The 22,019-nt window shown below is 40.2% G+C and overlaps 1 protein-coding gene across 3 annotated transcripts in view; it reads left to right on the forward strand.

The window, feature by feature from the left end:
* The window catches only part of LOC124280477 (glutamate receptor ionotropic, kainate 5-like), a 64,353-nt gene that overhangs the window by 32,291 nt on the left and 10,043 nt on the right, over positions 1-22,019 (forward strand). For 2 of the 3 annotated variants that reach the window (XM_046716416.1, XM_046716417.1), the window contains 4 exons: positions 4,471-4,638; positions 14,075-14,266; positions 18,321-18,421; positions 18,775-18,865. In XM_046716416.1, the coding sequence (XP_046572372.1) occupies positions 4,471-4,638; positions 14,075-14,266; positions 18,321-18,421; positions 18,775-18,865 (552 nt within the window). The remainder of the gene's footprint in view (positions 1-4,470; positions 4,639-14,074; positions 14,267-18,320; positions 18,422-18,774; positions 18,866-22,019) is intronic. The other variant, XM_046716418.1, reaches the window with a different exon arrangement.

A 22,019-nucleotide genomic window follows, 5' to 3' on the forward strand; every position in this document is an offset into this window, starting at 1 on the left:
CAGACGTTAATAATTGATATGAATTGAAAGAGCTCACGTCGGCGAACAACACCACGTTTACAGTGTACATACGTGTTGAGTATGTGTAATATTTCAATCAAACATGCGTCTCCAACCAGTTCGAAATCTGATTAATGCTTGAGGACATGTGACATATTTACTTGTGTCGTGTTGACACTGGCATGGAGAAACATCAGTTGTAGACATGTAAAATAATAACAGTTGTGAACGGTCGCTAGGCAGCGATGTGCAGCGACACTAATTGGCATGTTTAGTTTACAATTGCTTTTCTCCATTTTGTCACATATAACCATTATTTAATCAGAATATACTTCTTCTTTCCAATGTTATCGAATATGACACCAAACACATTTCCTGAATAGTAGTCAATTTATAAAATTAATGCTTAATAAAATGTACATTGAGTGTGTCTATGTCGATAATCTGTGGAGAGCGGAAGGTCGTGGATTCGATCCCCCACCGCGTCATACCAAAAGACGTTAAAATATGGTACTTGTTGGTCCCTGCCTGGCGCTCGGCATTAATGGGTACATCAAGGACTGGTCGGCTCGGAGTCAGTATAATGTGTCTGAGTGGGGTATTCATGCTTCACTGCGGCATGGTATCTCAGTGGGCTAGCACTATAAAACCAGCTTCAGTCTGGGCTAGTACAAGCAGCCGCACATACACATACACACGCATGCACGTCGTCATATGAGCGAAATATTCTCAAGTACGACGTAAAACCCAATTTCACCTCACCGATAATCTGTTCAAGTCTGTGTTAATTGCCTCTTGGATCTGTCTTTCATTAAAATATCAATATTATGTCCGTATAGTCAACTTGCCCTTCATGTCGAGCAGTATTTTAACAGCTCCAGCCTTTGGGTTTTACATTCCACAACTTTTGAGGTACAATCAAGTGTGCACCTTTTAACAGGATTTCAAAGAGCGTAATGTGGTTCTTGCTCTGAAGTTGTTCGATCAGGGTTACAAAAATGGTATCAATCTCAAGTCTGAATTTTGACTAGTACCATACGTCCCCGAATCTTTTCAGGTGAACTAGCTTTTGCCTATGTTTATGGCGGCTGCCATCGGTTGGGCAGGATATAATCATCTAGTATCATCACTATTTTGATAGTGATTTATAACACATGCTCGCGATATAGTCGGAATTGTTACAACATTCAAGGCGTCAGTAAAGCTTTCGAGAAGTTTTATGGTAGACATGTGGGGGATATTTCGAAATTTGACATCAGTGACAAAAATATATCCCATGCAACTCCCTATTTTGCCTTATACCATACGTTCCGAGAATTATTTCAGGTGAACAATTGACCAGACTTAGCATATGACAGAGGCCACCGGTGGGGCAGGATACGCTCACCTTGTCGCGAACACCTAGTATCATTGATATTTTATAGTGATTCATAAGCACATGCTCTGTCATTGTATCGCATGATGACAATCACTGGACTGTCTGGTTATGACCCGATTTGTGTACAAACAACATCGTACAGCTGTAATACTGCTGAATCAAATATATCCCCACGAACTGTACAATCGAACTGTACAATCGATTTCTTATGAATGTGGAAAGGATCTTGTCCTTTATCTTTACGTAGGGTCTATTGACCAATCTTTGAACATATCAGATCCGATATCTTGCCGGGGCTCAGGTCCCTACATTGTAAGGAATGAACAGTCAGAAGGATATTTGCCAACACTTAACACATAACTATCGACTTGTCTAAAACCTTTTCTTGTGGAAAATAATTTGACAAGTTTTAGATCTTTTTGTAGTCTGTATGCAATCTATGACTCTCGTCTTTGTGTTATCTTCGTGGTAAATGTTTTCTTCTGGACATGCACTAAGCTCTGGCGTCTGTTGATCGTTACAATTCAAGCTTTACACCTTTTTTCTGAACCCTACACGTTTTCAAACGATCGCCTACTCGTTAGTAAACATGCTGCCTTCAGTTAGAGAAAATATACCAGTTTTTTGGGGGTCTATTTTTCGCTTAGAAATATATCTAATTGCTTTGACATAAACATCGTTATCAAAAATACGTTGGGGCACAATATTATGCATATTCTTTTCTAACCGAGTACGGGCTATATAAATATTTCATTTGAAACCGCATTCTCATGTGTCGCCGTTACTGAGGTTCACAGATCATGCGATATTGGTTAAACTTCTGGCGACACGTGTCTTTGTTTTTAAGGCCGCATTCAGCAATATTCCAGCCATATGGCAGCGGTCGGTAAATAATCCATTTTGGACCATTTAATCCAGTGATCAGCAACGTGAACATAGATCTACGCAATAGGGATACGATATGTGTCAACCAAGTAAGCGCGTCTGACTACCGGATCCGTTAGTCAACACTTACGACAAGCATGGGTTGCTGAAGACCAATTCTAATCCGGATCTTCAGTGGTATTCTGAGTTTGTAAGCACCATCCCCTTGCTCATGGGTGTCACCAGAGTAGCAAAGGTCGGAGACAAGCACTATTCCAGTCTTTCATCTGACTATTAACTAATATAACAGTAATACTGTTTTTGGCTGCACTTACTCCACCTTACTGATTCACACTACGATAGAATGTGTATCTAGCAAATATTCATAGCCGTTATATGGATAAAACTGTTGGTGGCACTTCCAGAACACGTTAGAAATAGACATAGTTTATATGGTAAAATGCTCATAAATGCAACTTCAAAGGGACTAATGATAGAACATAGCAGATAGAGAATATACTAAACATACATATAATTACAGAAGAAAAAGAACATTGGTCATAAACTGACCGACTGGACAGGTCGATATTACAAACGAGCCTCGCCGCAGTGAACGTTATGTACATCGTTGCTGTTTTTTTAAAATCTTAGTCAGTAATATATCTGGCTGGAAAAATAAGGGAAATGGCATTTCCAATGGCCTATTCGGACGGTGTAGAAAAATTTGACAGACGACTTCTGACGTCCTCTTTTATGAATTGTATTCTGCCATATTATTAGCTTTCGTCCTTGTATGAAAGAGGCAGCCGATTTCAAAAGAAGAATCTTAAATAACAAATTCCATATTGGGTGCAATAAAATAATTGTTTGCCGATGTAGTTTGGGCATTCTTTCTTACAATATCATTCCTTACAAGTGTGAGTGAGTTTGGTTTGACGCCGCTTTTAGCAAGATTCCAGGAATATCATGGCGGGGGACACCAGAAATGGGCTTCACACATTGTGCCCATGTATGGGAATCGAAACCCTGGTCTTTTAGCGTGACGAGCAAAAGCTTTAACCACTAGGCTACCCCACCGCCCCTCCTTTGGAAGATTGGTGGGTTGGTTGTTTAATGCCTCACTCAGTCAACTGGAGGAAGAAAGAATGTATGTATGAATATTGTTTCACGCCGCATTAGAAATTTTCCAGCTATTCGCGGCGAGAATCAGTTCAGTTCTTTCAATTCCAACATATGTACATGAAGGAGAACCAATAAAGAAATAGATCTTCATATATACTACCCATCAAAAGTTTAGACTCACTCAAAGCACTCACTATATGGTATGTATATAAACTCATGCCAATAATGGTTGTCACCCCCATCCCCACCCAAACACCCCAAACACCCCACACCAACACCCCACATCCCCTCTCCAATAAAAAAAATTGAAGGGGGTGACAACCATTATTGGCATGAGTATATATATGGTTACAGCGAAGATGAATTTCTCCACTGACTTGGCGGAACTAACTGCAAACCTTATGCACATGAACTGCACGTTGATCATGCATCAAATTGGTGAAGAGCATGTGCAAATATCGTGCATGTGAACAGCTGCGTTTTGATGTAAAGTTTTGTTACGAATTCGCCAATTTTCACTGAGTTTCATCATTTATTGAACTCATGATAATAATCTTTTCAACGTTATAAATTTGTTTTACAATACACCAGTTCATGTGTAAACAGTACCTGTAAATAGTGTGGAGTGTTTTGCAAAATCTAGTTTTGAACAGTTAGTGAGGTGAGGTGAAATTGGGTTTAACGTCGTACTTGAGAATATTTCGCTCATATGATGACGTGCATGCGTGTGTATATGTATGTGCGGCTGCTTGTACTAGCCCAGACTGAAGCTGGTTTTATAGTGCTAGCCCACTGAGATGCCGCAGTGAAGCATGAATTCCCCACTCAGACACATTATACTGACTCCGAACCGACCAGTCCTTGTTGTACCCATTAATGCCGAGCGCCAGGCAGGGATCAACAAGTACCATATTTTAACGTCTTTTGGTATGACGCGGTCGGGGATCGAACCCGCGACCTTCCGGTCTCCGGGCGGACGCTCTAACCACTACACCACGGAGGCGGTCTTGAACAGTTAGTGGCTACATTTACACTAGTGAGTCTAAACTTTTGATGTACATTATACATGATCATGACATGAAATATGGCTACTCTTGATGTTTTAGGCTGCTAAGTTCGACGTCCTGAACAAACGTCGAAGCGACATGCGTTCGACCTCCCAGTGGCTGGTGGTGATGCAGCAGCGTGACCTGGAGTTGTTCCACACCGACAGCTGGCTCGACAATGTCGCCGTCATGGCGTACCCCAACATCTCCGCTGATTGGCCCACCATGGTAAATATCCTTCAACCATCATTTGAAGATAATCAACAACAATGGTTTTGAACACCTGGTGCATTTTGCGTTTTGAACACCTGGTGCCTTTTGCGTTGTTTTGTGTGTCATGCACCTGAATTCTAACTTACTTTTACTTTCACTTAGTCTTTAATCCATTATACCTATGTGTAAATAATTGTGAATGTTTCCTTTAAACGAGTAAAAAAATAGAATGCAATAGAGTTTATTGTTTGAATTTAAGCGTTCGGATCACACCACAAAAGAAAAAAGAATTTTAAAACCAGGTAAATGGTGCTAGGAATGTCCATCAATATTTTATGGATATTACTGCAGTAGTGGGATTGTTAATGCAGAAATATGTCATTACAAAGTGACACAGTATTCGTCTTGGGGTAAAAATTAATCTTCTTCAGGTCATTCTTCAAGTATTTATATATGATGCGGTTCTAATATTGTCTTTTTCAAAGGCATTGCACACGTTTAGGTTCATCCCTCCTACATTCTGATTGATCTGGTTGGGTAACAAACGGTATCTGTTACCAAGACAATCATCATGTGCAGTTCAAACAAACTGGTATCTGTTACCAAGGTTCAAATCCATCCCACCTGCTCCAAACCAGCCCCAAATGCGTTCATCCCTCCTACATTCTGATTGATCTGGTTGGGTAACAAACGGTATCTGATACCAAGACAATCATCATGTGCAGTTCAAATCCATCCCACCTGCTCCAAACCAGCCCCAAATACGTTCATCCCTCCTACATTCTGATTGATCTGGTTGGGTAACAAACGGTATCTGATACCAAGACAATCATCATGTGCAGTTCAAATCCACCCCACCTGCTCCAAACCAGCCCCAAATACGTTCATCCCTCCTACATTCTGATTGATCTGGTTGGGTAACAAACGGTTTAGGTTCATCCCTCCTACATTCTGATTGATCTGGTTGGGTAACAAACGGTATCTGATACCAAGACAATCATCATGTGCAGTTCAAATCCATCCCACCTGCTCCAAACCAGCCCCAAATACGTTCATCCCTCCTACATTCTGATTGATCTGGTTGGGTAACAAACGGTATCTGATACCAAGACAATCATCATGTGCAGTTCAAATCCATCCCACCCCACCTACGTTCATCCCTCCTAAATTCTCCAAACCAGCCCCAAATACGTTCATCCTCCTACATTCTGATTGATCTGGTTGGGTAACAAACGGTATCTGTTACCAAGACAATCATCATGTGCAGTTCAAATCCATCCCACCTGCTCTCCAAACCAGCCCCAAATACGTTCATCCCTCCTAAATTCTGATTGATCTGGTTGGGTATCAAAAGGTATCTGATACCAAGACAATCATCATGTGCAGTTCAAATCCACCCCACCTTCTCCAAACCAGCCCCAAATACGTTCATCCCTCCTACATTCTGATTGATCTGGTTGGGTAACAAACGGTATCTGTTACCAAGACAATCATCATGTGCAGTTCAAATCCACCCCACCTTCTCCAAACCAGCCCCAAATACGTTCATCCTCCTAAATTCTGATTGATCTGGTTGGGTAACAAACGGTATCTGTTACCAAGACAATCATCATGTGCAGTTCAAATCCACCCCACCTTCTCCAAACCAGCCCCAAATACGCTGGTAAGAAGATGGTACATGTATAATCACCTGTTGTGTGTCAGAGTTGCATCATGGACACAAAAAATAAAATAAAATAAGATAATCATGTCTATACCCGTGTTTGTAGGTTTCACCAAAGTGGTCAGTCTAAGTAAACTTAGACTCAGTATTATTCGTTACGCTACTATACTGAGTCAGCTAACTTTTGAGCGACCTGTGACCGTCCAATCAAGGCGAGACGGCCAAAAGGATTTAACCTATCAGACGAATAATACTGAGCCTAAGTTTACTTAGTGGTAAACATGTAAGATCTGACACTCTGTTCATTGACTGAAATAGGGTTCAAAGCGGTCTTAAACCCAACCCATTCATATTATGTAGAAAACAGTTTCTGTGAAGATTACTTTTGGAACTAACCCCCAAGAACACGGAATGCAGCACGTTATTTCTGTGCTAACAATAGTAAATTAGACACCAGATAAATGATACTTCCTTCCTTAGTTGCTAGACTTGAAAGATATTTGCACTGAAAGCAGATCCACACCTTTCAAAGTGAAACTTTAAACTGGGCCTGTTTATTTGATTTATATGGACTACGGCCCAAACTTTATACCATGGCTACTTGTAAATATTATGAAAATAAGTTATCCAATCATTAGATATCGAACTGTGAGAACAGGCAACGACCGTTGAGTGTTCGTCCAATACTGGGAAAGCCGTGTCCATATTTGTATCCGTTATATGCATAAAAGTGACAGTTTACTGGTAGCTGTAGTGGAAACACCCTTTAAAGCTTTCTGAGTAATCTGTGTTTGCTTATCGTTCAACACTATGTTAGTAGATGTCTTTTTTAGATCCGTCCATTGTCCGGATCCTTTTTTCGCCTGTGTGTTTGCTGGACAGCATTCCTGGACATGTTTGACCACGGTGATAACATCTTCCCTCTTGTTTTTTTGGTTTTCATGAATCTATTTCCACGACTTAAAACAGGAATATTTCTCAATGAGGCGTAATGTACGCTGTTTATCCTGTACCCTGAGGCAGTATCGTTTTCAAGGAACAATATTTCTAAAGACGTCAGAAGAAATTTCTTCATGATCTTTTTTTTTTGCGATTGATTGATGAATTTTAAAACCAGACTCACGAAAAAAGCAAATGTTAAAACAAAACAATGCAAAACATAGGTCAAAACAAATTTCTTTATGATGGTAAACTGTTGTTGCGATTGATTGCTGAATTTACAAACAAGACTCACGAAAAAAAATGCTAAACAAACACAATCATTCACCGTCTCTGAAAAGAGGTCAAAACAAGTGTATTTATAAAATATTGGTTCGATTGATTGCTGAATTTACAAACTAGACTCACGAAGAAAGCAATTGTTAAAAGAGCGATCGTACACAATCTCTGAAAAGAGGTCAAAACAAATTTATTTATGATAATAACATGTTGTTGTGATTGATTGCTGAATTTACAAACTAGACTCACGAAGAGTGAGTGAGTGAGTTAAAATTTAACGTCACATGGGCAATATTATAGTGACGAGAACAGTTGATATCAATATTCAAATCAATAAATGTATAACGTAAAAACCTGTCATCGAAGGACACTAATACTAGAATATCACAGCTCTTAATTTAAAACTAGTACGCTGTCCTAAAAATATATCACGAGAGACAACAGTACAATATAAGAACGAGCTATATAGATCACCAGCAACTGAAGGTAGATCAATATACTAAGGACCCTGGGGACTTACAGTACCTTTGCTACCGACATGGACCCTAGCTGGATTTACATCATACCTTCAGTAGCCGGCGACTGTAGTCAAATTTAGCCATAATTAAAATCACAAAAATTCTACGCTTAAAATCCTGGTAAGTTTGAAATTTACTTTGAGAGTTTTGGGACTTACGTACCCTCTCGGGAGGACAATAATTTTACAATACTTTAACCCCAGCCACTATCTATTTGAGTTGTTAATTTAAACTTCCAATCATAAAATATTTATCTATTTACAAATCATTTAACAAATCTAATTCTTTTAAAAATGTAATAATTAAATGAGAACTTATATTATTTAAAAGATCCTTCATAGTTCGTGATTTGAAATAGACATCCCTTGTGATGGAATATTCAACACAGTAGACTCACGAAGAAAACAATTGTTAAAAACCGCAATCATTCACAATATCTGACCGGCGATATTACTGACTAACGACTGTATGTCTCTATGCATTATGTTAGGTATTCTGTTATATACTAGCCACATAAAGAAACTGTGCATTGTCAAAACATTATCCCAGTTCATAAGTACGATAACAATGTCAAAGGTACATATAAACTGTAATGGAGGGATCATGAGACCATAACAAGTCGTGAGAATTTCAGTTGAAAAGTCAATCACAATGACGCCACGAGTCCACAAGCGGGACAGGGGTCAAACGACCATGTCACAAGCTCAATAACGGGTATGTCCACCATCGGCATTGAGAACAGCAGTGCATCGACGACGCATAGAGCCTATCAAACGTGCAAGGAAGGCTTGTGGGATGTCACGCCAGATTCTCTCAAGTTCTGTGGCAAGGTCAAGGACGTTATCTGGCGGATGAGGAAGACGGCGAAGACGTCGATCCATCTCGTCCCAAACATGCTCTATCGGGGAGAGATCCGGTGAATTTGCAGGCCAAGGCAGTAAGTCAACGTAATGGTGTTGCAAGAAATCCATAGCAACGTATGAGGGCGGGCAGTGTCCTGTTGGAAGGTTAACCCAGGGCCATGACGTTGCAGAAAAGGAATTGCCACAGGTCGAAAAATCTGATCCCTGTAGCCCACACCAGTTAAGTTGCCCTGAACAATCACCAAAGGAGTTCTTTGGCGTGCTGTTATTCCACCCCAAATCATCACGGAACCACCACCAAAGCGATTCCTCTCCAAGACACAGGCCTTTGCATAACGTTCTCCCACGCGTCTATAGGCACGTTGACGTCCATCACTATGGGAAATGTTAAACCTGGACTCATCTGTAAAAACAACATTTCTCCACCAAAACAAGGGTCTGCGGACATGATTTCGGCACCACATTCGGCGAGCTTGTCGATGACGTTGTGTCAGGATAGGCCGTATGGCGGGACGTCGTGGTCTGATCCCGTCATGACGTAAACGTTGTCGAACTGTGTTGGGGTGTATACGGCGAAGTCCTGGGATGGTTCGGGCAGTCATCACTGCAGTCTGAAACCTGTGGCGAAGATGGGTCACCCTTATCCATCTGTCCTGTCTTGGCGTTGTTACACGTGGACGTCCAGAACGTGGCCGATCGATGACGTCATTTGTGTTCTGGTAGCGTCTCACCAGTGCAGAAATGGTGTTCCGGTGGCAGTGGAAATGTGCAGCCACTTGTCGTTGAGACATCCCCCCACGGACCATCCCAATGGCCTCATGACGTTGTGCAGACGTGAGCCTTGGCATGCTATGCGTTTCAATAGCCGTTTAATTTTTTGAACGATCGCAAGGGCAGGGGTTGAGCTTTCCAAAGTGACAGTATTGTGTGGCAATGCGTCTCAAGGACGAACCCACTGACGTCACGGAACGTGGCACGTGCATGCATATTGGATACATGTCAATAATCTCTGAGTTTAAATCCTTATGTGTCTACACAGGTTTGATAAATTTAGATTTTCAATTTTTGTATGCACGGTTTCATTATGTGCCTAGTATACATGCAAGGACTAGGAGATTAGTTTACCATTGATGCAGACGTGATGTACAAACTACAAACGCGTTAGGCCATCCGTTTGTATATGTTCCTCACTTCTAACATCAACCAGCAATAGTGCGAGTGGGCAAAAAATAAATATATAAATAAAATAATGTGTAACATATTTTATGATATTCTTGAACTAAGAAACAATAAATTACTTAGTTTGGGAAATACCTCATGGGATACGGGTCAAAGGCAGTATCCTGGAGAAAACAAGATATCGTTATAACCTTATTGCACTTGATTTCACCGCTTTAAGGGTGCTGATATGTATTACATATACGTTTAAGTCATAATGTAAAACACTAAAACGCGTTTACACAAATTGTGAAAATTTATAATTTAGATCACTTGATAATAGCCTTTAAAATTAATTCTTGATGCATATCGAATCTTCGTTTCGGACATTTTTTCAAATATATATAGATGAAGAAAGAATGCACTTTTTTATATGAGTGTGCCAGAGTAAGGGTACTTTTTATCATATTTCGGGTAAAATTGAGATAAGAAAGGGTTGTTTTCACACCGTGAAAAATTCAGGGCGGGTGGGAGATGGAAAACACAGCAAACATACGGAAGCCTCACAAATACACGGAACTACTGTGTTTTTCGCTCCAACCTTCTTGCACTGGTGAGGCTGCAATTAGTCAGACCTGTACCACTCATAAAAATGGTTTAGTGTTGTGTACGTCGATCGATGTATTTTGTGATTGCCCATCACCAGTTCGACGAAATGAACACACGCATATATCCGTTTTTATCTCAATAAGTGTTTACATAATTAGACACAACTGAGTCAGTGCTATTTATAACACTTATTTTATTCCCTATATTATTCGCTGCTAATACTGTATTTGTCAAAAAACATAATTGATAGGAACGAGAAGTAGACGAAAGGTTAAGGTGAAATATACCAACAGCAAGTGAATGGCCACGAATTTCGAGAAATGGCTTGAAGTAAACGTTATCATTTGATAAAAGTGACCCGTTTTGATAAAAGGGACCCGTTTTATAGTTTCAGTTGTTTGAAATTGTGTTGTATTAGATATGATTGTTCTTAAGCCGGTGAAATCAAGCGCAAAAAGGTTATTAACGATGTATACTCTAACGATGTATACACAAAAAAGAAACGCAAAAGGTGTTTTTCACTAATTTAATCTGCTAACTATAAAGTGAGATAACCCATGTAATTCTGGATCAGTTGCAGCCAAATTTCACAGTATGAAAGATCAAATATCTGTTCACATGTATAGCTTATTAAAACAATACGTGAAGGCGTCCGTTCCCAGTTGGGCTTTGTCTTCAATATTTGTTGCGGCCACCATGAGCCCCCAAGACTGCAACCGTCTTTGAATTCGATTTGTGGAATTCTGGCCCACCCCTCTTACAATGCCGACAGTTGATCTGACGTCTAGGGCGCCGGTTGACGTTCACGTAGGCGTCGGCCGAGGTCATCCCACAAATGCTCAATTGGTCTTGAGGTGGGGCGATTTGTAAGGCCAAGGACGCACTGTCATGTCCTCTTTCTGAAGATACTGAATTGTGGCATGTGCTGTGTGAGGTCTGGTATCATCTTGCTGAAACATCTACCTCTGGAGGTCAACAAACCAAGTGAATCCTTATAATTTCGACTCTGTATCAAATATGGCTCCCCACATCATGACACTCTCACCGCCATATCGGTCAACCCGGGCGACACAATTCTGGGCAAAACGTTCATTTCGACGTCGATAGACACATACTAGTACTCTTCCGTCACGGCACTGAAGCAGAAAGCGTGATACGTCACTGAACCATACACGTCGCCAGTTACATAGATTCCAAATTCGAACGTTATTGCACCAGTGGGCCCGTCGACGTCGATGTAGTCGTCGGAGCACAAGGCCAAAATAGGGTCTTTTGGTTCGAAGTTCAGCTTCTCGTACACGATTATGAAGGGTTTGCGCCGACACTTAGCCAAAACCAAGCACTGCACTTGCAGTTGCAGTTGTTATGACAGTTCGATTCCGCAAATGAAGTACCCGGATGTACCTATCCTTCACTGCAGTGGTAACACGAGGTCTACCACTTCGAGGCCGATCTTAAATACATTGGTTTGTTGATATTGTCCCATAAACGACTGATGGTACTCCGGTGAACATTGAGGTGACGTACAACTGCAGAATGGAACTCCCCACTCTAATATCGTGAAATGACAATGTTTCGATTTACAGCAGTGAGTCGCGGCATAACGATATTCTTTCGTTTAGCTAAAAAATGCCAATGACCGTCTAAAAGCAAAACGGCCTTATATAGGTAATATCCATGCTCACGATTCCTCAGAACTGCACTTGCATATTGCAAACCACTTTTTCTCTTTGACATTTTCATGCAAGTAGACACTTTCGACACGTGCATTAGAGTTTTCGTAGAATCGTTTTTGCGCTATGCATTCGTTCCTTGTACAAAAACCAACAATTGAATGGCAACATTATAACAATCAAACACTAATTTTAAAAAATAAAATATTTGAAATTTCATGGATTAATATGTGTTTATTTTTTGAGACAGTATATTTGTTTTCTCCATGATACTGCCTTCCACATATGTGCCATCAGGTATTTCAGAAATTAAATGTTATTTGGATAACAAGGAAATGTTTTAGCGTGAGATGTTTAGAAAGGGCACAACCTCTGTTTTGTTGTCTACTGTTCTTTGTATCCTGCCTATATGGCTTTAAACTTACTTTTGGTTGCTTCAAAATTAATGGGTGTTTCAGCATAAAGGGGTTAACACTCGTTTCAACGTTTATACCATATTTTCAAAAAACCCTAAGTCAATTCTAAATTAAATCGCAACTAGGCATCGAACCGGTCACCGTCATGACTAGCGAACGTATTAACCACAGTTCTACTCCATGAATCCTTTTCCAAAGTGTGTATGATACTTGTGAATAACATACTTGCACATCGATATCCCAGCTATAGACAATAAGCACATGCGTATGAGAGAGCCATTTACATTTATTGATTTCACAAAAACACTGCTAGTACCACACTTCACCAGACTGCACTATATGACTGTACTCCCAAGTACCAATACAACTGAGAAAGTCTCAATGGCCGTAAACATGCACAGCATGGTTGAGGAGAAGATGGCAGCAGGGCTTGTATTGTAGTAGAATACAGGCGAGAGCTTCCTTCTGCATAATTAACAAATTTGAGCAATGGTGCTTGATGTCGGCAGAGAATGATTCATTAGGTATTTAGCACCATCTCCCATGTGTTCATTGTAATATGTGGTGGCGCGTGGTACTGTGCTCAAAGCTCAGGTCACAAATCGGTGAAGTTAAGCAGCTTCGAGCTCGGAGAGTCCTTGGATGGGTGACCGTGTTTGGCAGCTTGACTCCTGAGAGTTTCTAGGACTTGAGTCCTGCCCCACAACGTGACACATGTGGTCTCACCTTAGGCAAGTGAGTTTGTTCAAAATGTTCTCTGTTCACCCAGCAGGAAAATGGGTACCCGGTGGAAAAAGTCATATGACTATAACCTTCTAGTGCCTAACAGGTAGCTTGGGTTATCCGGGGTAATAATATGCTGTGCCTTGATTGTTAGCGCTATGAGCATACCTAGTGTGGAGTTTGACGCTATATAAATGGACACATTATTATTATGTGTGTATGTATGTATCATGTATGTATATATGAATGTAGGTGTGTGTATGCATCAAGGTGTATGTGTGTATCCATGTGATTTCAGTGGCAGTGACATAACATACAGTATATCAACATTCTTTAACCATTATTCACGTTGTGAATATAGTGTCAGAGATATTTAAGTTACCACCGTCATATTGTTCCCGCGCAAGGCTTAAAAACTTGAGCATGTAATCCTAAAGCAGTATGGGTAAATATGCCTCACAAAAGGGAGGATGCCCATTTACACAACATCAGGTGCGTAGTCAGCTTCATGTAATATGACCACAACAGTATAATATTACGTTAATTATTTATTTTTACCACAATATAAAAACAAAATCTATTTTTGAGCCTTTCATTTACACTTTTTAAGCAGAGTGACAAGACTTGCTGGGGTGACATATACACCCTGATGTATCGTGACGTGGGCGACGGTCACGTCAGTCGACGTCTAGCGCACGTGGGAAAGTTCAACTGCAGCGGCTACGTCTACAACTACTCCCAACTTCTTCCAAACCTGGAATACGGCTTCAACGGCAGGCTCTTTGTAGCATCCACAATGAGGGTATTGTAACATACTTTAACCTGTTTGATTGACATTTCGAATGACCTGACTCTTGCTAGTGTAGCCAGACAACCTGGTCGTACTAACCATTTTAAAGCTAAACAGTCTACAATGTCACACTACCCTAACCGTATAATTCAGTGCCATGGGTAGAAGTTTAAAGGTTAAATAAACGTATTGTTCTTTATGTATGTAAACTTACTTTAGCCTGTTTGATTGGAGTGAGTGAGTGGGTTAATATTTAACCACACATCGGCAATATCTCAGCCATATCGTGACGGAAACAATTTATACAATGTAAATGAAAACATTTTAAGAGTAAAATCTGTCGATGATGGACAGTAAAAATCCGAGAGTATCACAGATATGAATATAAAACTAGACTGTAAATCTAAAACATTTTAATTGAAGAAGACAGTACAATATAAAACACGGGCTATAGATGGCCAACAACTGAAGGTAGATCACCATACTAGGGACCATGGGGAATTACAGTAAATTTGCTTCCTTGCATGGATCCTAGCTGTGTTTGATTGGCATGTTAGAAGCTGTTGAATAATAAAAAAGGTGTGATATTCTATGGATGACAACTCCTTTATTGTAGTATGATGCGACGATTCGGTACACCGTTGTCCTGACCGAAACGTCACATGATAATATAATACAGAGGTTATCATCAATAAAGTGGAGCGGTTGGGTAGCCTTGTGGTTAAAGCGTTTGCTCGTCACGCCAAAGACCCGGGTTCCATTCCGCACATGGATACAAAGTGTGAAGCCCATTTCTGGTGTCCCCCGCCGTGATATTGCTGGAATATTGCTATTGGCGTAAAACCATAGTCACACACTCATTCATAAAGTGTCATAACTCTCTTATTCCTGTAACCTTCTTCCCACGGCTCTGAATTATATGATTAGGGTATTGTGACATTGTCGATTGTGTCTGTCAATGCTGGCAAGATCGGTCATTAGGGATCCTCTCTGTTGGTTTGGTGTGTGATTATTACGCATATCTGTCTTGCAGATAATAATAACCCTTCATTCCCAAAAGAATGTTCATAACTCAAACATGGCACTAATATAACGTCTTTGGGTTCATTTCAAAGGACGCCAGACTTTGAAGTATAGATTCCCTTCGATTCCGAGAACCGAACATTTCTATCTTGCTATTGTTCTAGCAACCACTGTTGAGTTTTTGACATGAATATTCATTTTACCGAACTCCCTTACTGCCACTATGGGGCGCCTATCTGATTCCCAGGAGAAAGAGTCAATTCTTCAATGCAATACAAGTTTTTTGTCCTTAAAAGGTAGACCCACAAAGGAGGATGGACAAATTATTTCATTATTTAAAACAGCCAGTGAACAATTTACATTATGATGCATACTGTGAGACAAAAGTAATTACCTACCAAAAGAAAGCCCCAACATATTATATGGTAGGTTCCTTACCGTTGCTTCCATGCAATTTCACTAGTCAAGGATTGAAGACCCAGATAGCCAAACTGCAGAGAGTGCAGAACGTCGCCGCCCGTATCGTGACTCGCTCTGGAAAATATGAACACATTACTCCTATACTGTACACTCTCCACTGGCTTCCAGTCGAGTTCAGGATCCAGTTTAAACTCTTATGCCTTGTTTTCCGCTGTCTCACTGGAACTGCGCCTTCTTATCTATCCAATCTTCTAACCGTGTACACGCCTTCCCGATCTCTCCGTTCACAGGAAAAGAACTTGCTTGTTGTTCCCAAAGTAAAGACAGTGATGTATGGAAAGAGGTCCTTTGTCCATTACCCTCTACGTAAAGACGGCGATGTATGCAGGATCTATAGCCTGGAACAGTCTCCCGCAGAGCCTCAGAGACTGTTGTGACTTTAATTCTTTTAGATCCAATCTCAAAACACACATGTTCAAGATAGCCTTTGAACTGTAGCTCTTTACCATTTATCTCATCTTTACCTTGTGCACTTTGAGCATGCTTTAGCATGGATATATGCGCTATATTATTATTATTATTATTATTAAATCGATTGTGATATTTTCTTTCTGCTTCATTGAAAGAATGGTCAGTAGTGCACTGTGAAGTGATGCATATAAGTGTTGCACGTCGGTTTGAATACTTTCTCTACGCCAATTATGACCGATGATCTGCTGTGTCAGGGTGTTTGGCTTTAACACCACTGTGAGCGAATGAGTGAGTGAGTATAGTTTCTTTTTACGATCATGGCGGGGGACACCAGAAATGGGCTTGATACACTGGACCCATGTGGTCAATTGAAACCGGATCTTCGGCGTGACAAGTGAACGCTTTAACAACTGCTGTGGTTACAATTCCAGTTCTATCATGGCACCCGTGAAGATCCGGGTTAGACTTGATCTTCAGTGACCCATGGTTTTCGTAAGAGGCGACTAACGGGATCAGGTGGTCAGGCTCGCTGACTTGGTTGACACATAACATTGCATCCCAGTTGCGTAGATCGATGTTCATGCTGTTGATCACTGGATTGTCTGGTCTAGACTCGATTGTTTACAGACCGCCGCCATATAAATGGAATATTGCTAAGTGCGGTGTGAAACTAAACTTACTCACTCACTCTATCACAGCGTCAACTTGATGTGGGATGAAAGGTCAATGTAATGCAGGAACCACTTGCACAAAGCGATCTTAGAGCTTCAATGATTGTAAGTCTATGTTAAAGTATGGGAGTTACAATCAGTGCGCGAAATAGCCACTGGCCCGCTAGTCCGTGGCTAGTAAAAATCCAGTCGGGCCAGTAAATATGACCCGACTGGCTAGTGAATTTTCATGGGGTCATTTTGTAAATATAGTAATGATGAAACCCGTGTCTACATTCACATTTCGGGCTAGTGAATGGATTTTGTGGGCTAGTAACTTTAAAGCATATCTAACCCGACTGGCCAGCAAATTTGGAAACTATTCGCACACTGGTTACAATCACCTCAGCACTTAGATCGCTTTGTGCAAGGGGATCCTGTTCTCAAACGTTTTCCGCTGTTAAACCCACCAAGGGTATGTTGCTGACAAACCTGAAAGCATAATCGGGATTCGAAGCCACAATCATAATTGTCCAAGAGACAGGGCTCTCCACAGAGAATTACAGTGCCTTAAACAGCTGGGAAACCATTCACCCCTGATCTCGGAAGCATCACCAAAGTGGCGAACGTAAGTTTGGGGTGACCTCTTATAGCCGCGTTTGATTCTCTTTACACAATCAGAGGCAGTGGGGTAGCCTAGTGGTTAAAGCGCTCGCTCGTCACAAAAACCCAGGTTCGAATCCCTACATCGGTACAATGTGTGACACATATCTGGAACTCGCTTTGCAACGAATATGGCGATAGATACGTCAAGGTTTCGTCATCTTCATCTTCATGAGACGACGATGTGTACCTGTGCTCGACTCGTTACCCGTTACTGACATTGACTGTGTGAAAGTGTTTGAGCTCGTGAGGTGAGGTGGGTGAGGTGAGGTGAAATTGGGTTTAACGTCGTGCTTGAGAATATTTCGCTCATATGACGACGTGCATGCGTGTGTATGTGTATGTGCGGCTGCTTGTACTAGCCCAGACTGAAGCTGGTTTTATAGTGCTAGCCCACTGAGATACCATGCCGCAGTGAAGCAGGAATACCCCACTCAGACACATTATACTTACTCCGAGCCGATCAGTCCTTGTTGTATCCATTAATGCCGAGCGCCAGGCAGGGACCAACAAGTACCATATTTTAACGTCTTTTGGTATGACGCGGTCGGGTATCGAACCCGCGACCTTCCGTTCTCCGGGCGGACGCTCTAACCACTACACCACGGAGGCGGTCTTTGAGCTCGTGTGATATTTCAGTTGTACCCCTGTCATTGTTATCGTTGATTTATGGTTGCACGAAATGGTGAATGACTTCTTTTTCTTGTGTTACCATCATTATTGGCTATTTTAATGTCAGTAGGGACACGTTCTTTTCTTCACTTTTCAGAAAGATAAACCGTTTGGTTCCGGCGATGCGTTTCTTATGGATCTTAGTATATAATATTTTTATCTTTCAGTGGGCTCCCTTCACGTTTGTAAAGAACATATCTGGGGAGCTGACCTTCGAGGGTCTGTGTGTGGATATGCTGCATGAGTTATCCCTGAGACTCAACTTCACGTACGTTCATGTCCTTTGATGGATATCTTCAAATAACCAACTCCCATTTCACGTTCATGCCGAGTGCATGTTGACGTGATTCCAAATGTATTGTTCTTCGCCCGTGCCAGTCTCTGCTCGTTCTGTTCCTAGTTCGTGCTAGCTATTCAGAAACGTGCACAAACAAGACTCACCTTTTTCTCTTATCAAACGATATTGATTAATCTCTGTGTCTGCTCTTTGAACACTACAAAAAGGCTTAGAAATCTGTGCTCTTTGTTACAATATTGACTTAAGCGACGGGCAATGTCTTAAAGCCGTTTCTCTTATGATTTGCCGTATTGATAACTGTACCATTGTGTCATCTTCTCCAGGTACAGAGTCAAGTACCCGATTGACGGGGAGTGGGGCCAAGAGATAGCACCGGGACTGTGGACTGGAATGGTCGGGGAGCTTCAGAACAATGTATGTCATGCTGACACAGGAAACTTCGTTTATAACGAACACGTTTGTAACGAATGAACGGATATAACGAACTATTTTTTGTTCCGTCACTTGCGGTAAATTTTAGTCAAAAAATGGCTGTAACGAATTACGGTCATAACGAACTAAAATTTGTTGTCCCTTCGAGTTCGTTTTAACCGTAGATTACTTTATATATCACAGAAACTATAATATTTGGCACTATTTATACTATGTGTACGTGAACAATGTGTAAGTAATGCATCAAATGTGTAAAAAATCGAAATTAAATGGTACATGTGTAACGCACCCCCTAAACTCGAGTAACAGTTTTAATATTGTCTATATAGTGTTATCATTTAGAAAGGACCCATGTGAAAACGTTATTGGGGCTACAAGAACACCAAATTGTCTAGAGCAATATAAACTCGGCATATATTCGAAGACCACGCCTGATTTACTTCCTTCCATTTGATACTGATTTCCCTACAACTTTCATGATACTCTAAGCTAATTATCCAACTTCCGCTACTCCACAGACAAGGACGTAAAATCGACAACCCGAGATTATTTCAGACCGCGGCTATATAGCTGGAATATTGCTGAGTGTGGCTTTAAACAACAAACAAACATTCAAAATGGGAAAAGTGTGTAACATATTTGTATTATAAAATGCTAAGAGTTACAAGGAAGGCAGATCGTTCTTCGATCTCTACTCTCCCAGAAATGTTACTGAGGGTGAAGTATTTACATAGACATCAGGTATTTGCTGTATATGTTTCAACAACTCTTGATTGATTTTGTTTGACTATCAAGATTTCAGATGAAACACAACATTGGCGTTCATTATCATACTGTTGAGACGTTGTTGTATAGTGTAAATGTATTTATCAATAATGTATCATCATTTATTTGTCACAAATACTGCTGATGAGGCTTTAAATTTTAACTGACATCATGACAATCATTATCATAACTTATTTCATTTGAATGAGTGTCATTAATATTCGGAATTAAAACGCTTTGGGGTGACGTAATACGCGTTGATTGGTGGGATTTGTTGACATAGTATGGTATCTTCCCATAAGACAGACCTCCCAAAAGACAGACCGCTTAAAAAAACACATTTTATGGTTGGTTGCATAAGGTTTAATTAAGCTGTACCCTTGGCATGTTCTCATTTCGCCTACATCCAAATTCGCCTACAATCTTAAAACAACAGCTGTTTCTGTTATTTGTCTGTTATTCATTTATTCTGTTATTTATCATTTTCCGATCACAATGATAATCACATCATATCACATCATATAACATTAGTGATAAGGAAGTTAACTTGTGCAGATGTCCATTTAGGAGATAAACATACTGTGTTGGAAAATTAGAGGTTTATAACGAAATTATAATAGCTCAAAATTTGAATTAAAAACGAACGCGTAGCGTGAGGTTTTAAATACAAAATTTAGAGCTATTATAATTTTATATCCATTCGACCATAGCTGTGTTATTAAGATTACAATGAATACATACTGCATTGGAAAATCAGAGGTATATAACGTGATTATATACCTCTGAATGACTTTGATTAACCAATCACAATCTTCCATTATTTACTGAAGGCATGGTAGAATCTCACTTCAACTTGATAAGGTGACCAGCCACGTCGAGGTCCTAAAGGGGTGATCTTCAGAACAAATGTATTATGTTACCTACAAATACATAAAAATACCAAATAGTTCAAGCGTTTTGAACATTTGTGATGTGCTTTCTTTTGAATACAAATGTCAGTTGAAACATTTGGTAAATATAATTTAAGGTGTAATGATTTTAGTTCAATTTCTATTTCCATCAGTCAAAATGACATGGCTACTTTCCGACATACACTGAGACAAAACGAAGAGAAACCCTTAAACTGGTTGTAAACACTCTTTTTACACATGCCCTATGCATTTAGATAAACAATTTCCAAACTGTTCGATGTTTTAATAAAACAGCTATGATTCAGTTTGACATTTATAAACGTTTATAAAATACAAGGAATTATGCGATATTTGTTACCTACAAGTACATACGTTGACTTTACAGTGGTAAAAAGAATTATAAGGTGCAAGCAATTCTGTTTTGGACAACCTATACCTAGCTGTTTACACTTTTTTTTAGAATCGACCAAATATCCTTGTAACAACAGTCGATCAAGATGTAGTATGGCACTGACCAGTGAGTCAGCTGGTTCATTATAAGAGTAGAGGTGCAATTTTCCCAATTAGCCTACATTATTTTTGTATGCGAAATGGGATGTATGCGAATTGAGATGTAGGTGAATAGAGACTAAACCGTACCCTTGATAATAATGGTATGTGCCCAGATAAAAAAAGACAGCATTAGGTATTAACTATAGTTTTATCAGTTCATGTAATAAATTATGATTTTTAAATTAAGACATATTGCATCAACATATATGTACATCCACATATATTTGCCAGATCATATCAAAAACAATAATTTATATACATTTACCTATCAAACATATTAGGGTATATCGTGATAGGTATCGATTCATGAAAGTTATGTATCGTGACATCCCTATTAGAAAGTCACTTGAACATCATCATTTTCTCCTTTCACCTTGTTCTGGGCATACAGGTAGCCATCTAGAACGGTGATCAGAAAAAAGTCATAGGAAAAAAGTCATGGAAAAAAGTCATGGGTACAAAGTCATAGGAAAAATAACAATTTCCTATGACTTTTTTTCCTACAACCTGGTAGCGATGGGTCAGTAAAAGGATTAGTAATATGTTTTGAGAAGGGCACATGAGACAAGAGTGTGTTGTTACTATACTCTATAGTGACTCTGGGTCAGCTCATTAATTAAATATGGGTGGACAGCATGGCTCAGCTAATTCGTGTACTCATTGAGTCTGTCTTATGGGAGGTCTGTCTTTTGGGAGGTCTCTCTTTTGGGAGTGAACCCATAGTATAACGGGATCTTTGGCTATTTCCTAACGAACATGTCAGGGCCCGGTTGTTCAATGCTCGGTTATCTTAACCGCCGGTTAACTCCTAACGGCCGGTTATGTAACCGAACGTTAAATATGCGTCCTTCAAAACATGGTTAGTCATGCCGTTAGCTAACGTCGCCGTCAAAGTTTAACAGTGTGGT

This window comes from Haliotis rubra, unplaced genomic scaffold, assembly GCF_003918875.1.
Source record: "Haliotis rubra isolate DU_JTF1 unplaced genomic scaffold, ASM391887v1 Scf268, whole genome shotgun sequence".
Taxonomy (NCBI): domain Eukaryota; kingdom Metazoa; phylum Mollusca; class Gastropoda; order Lepetellida; family Haliotidae; genus Haliotis; species Haliotis rubra.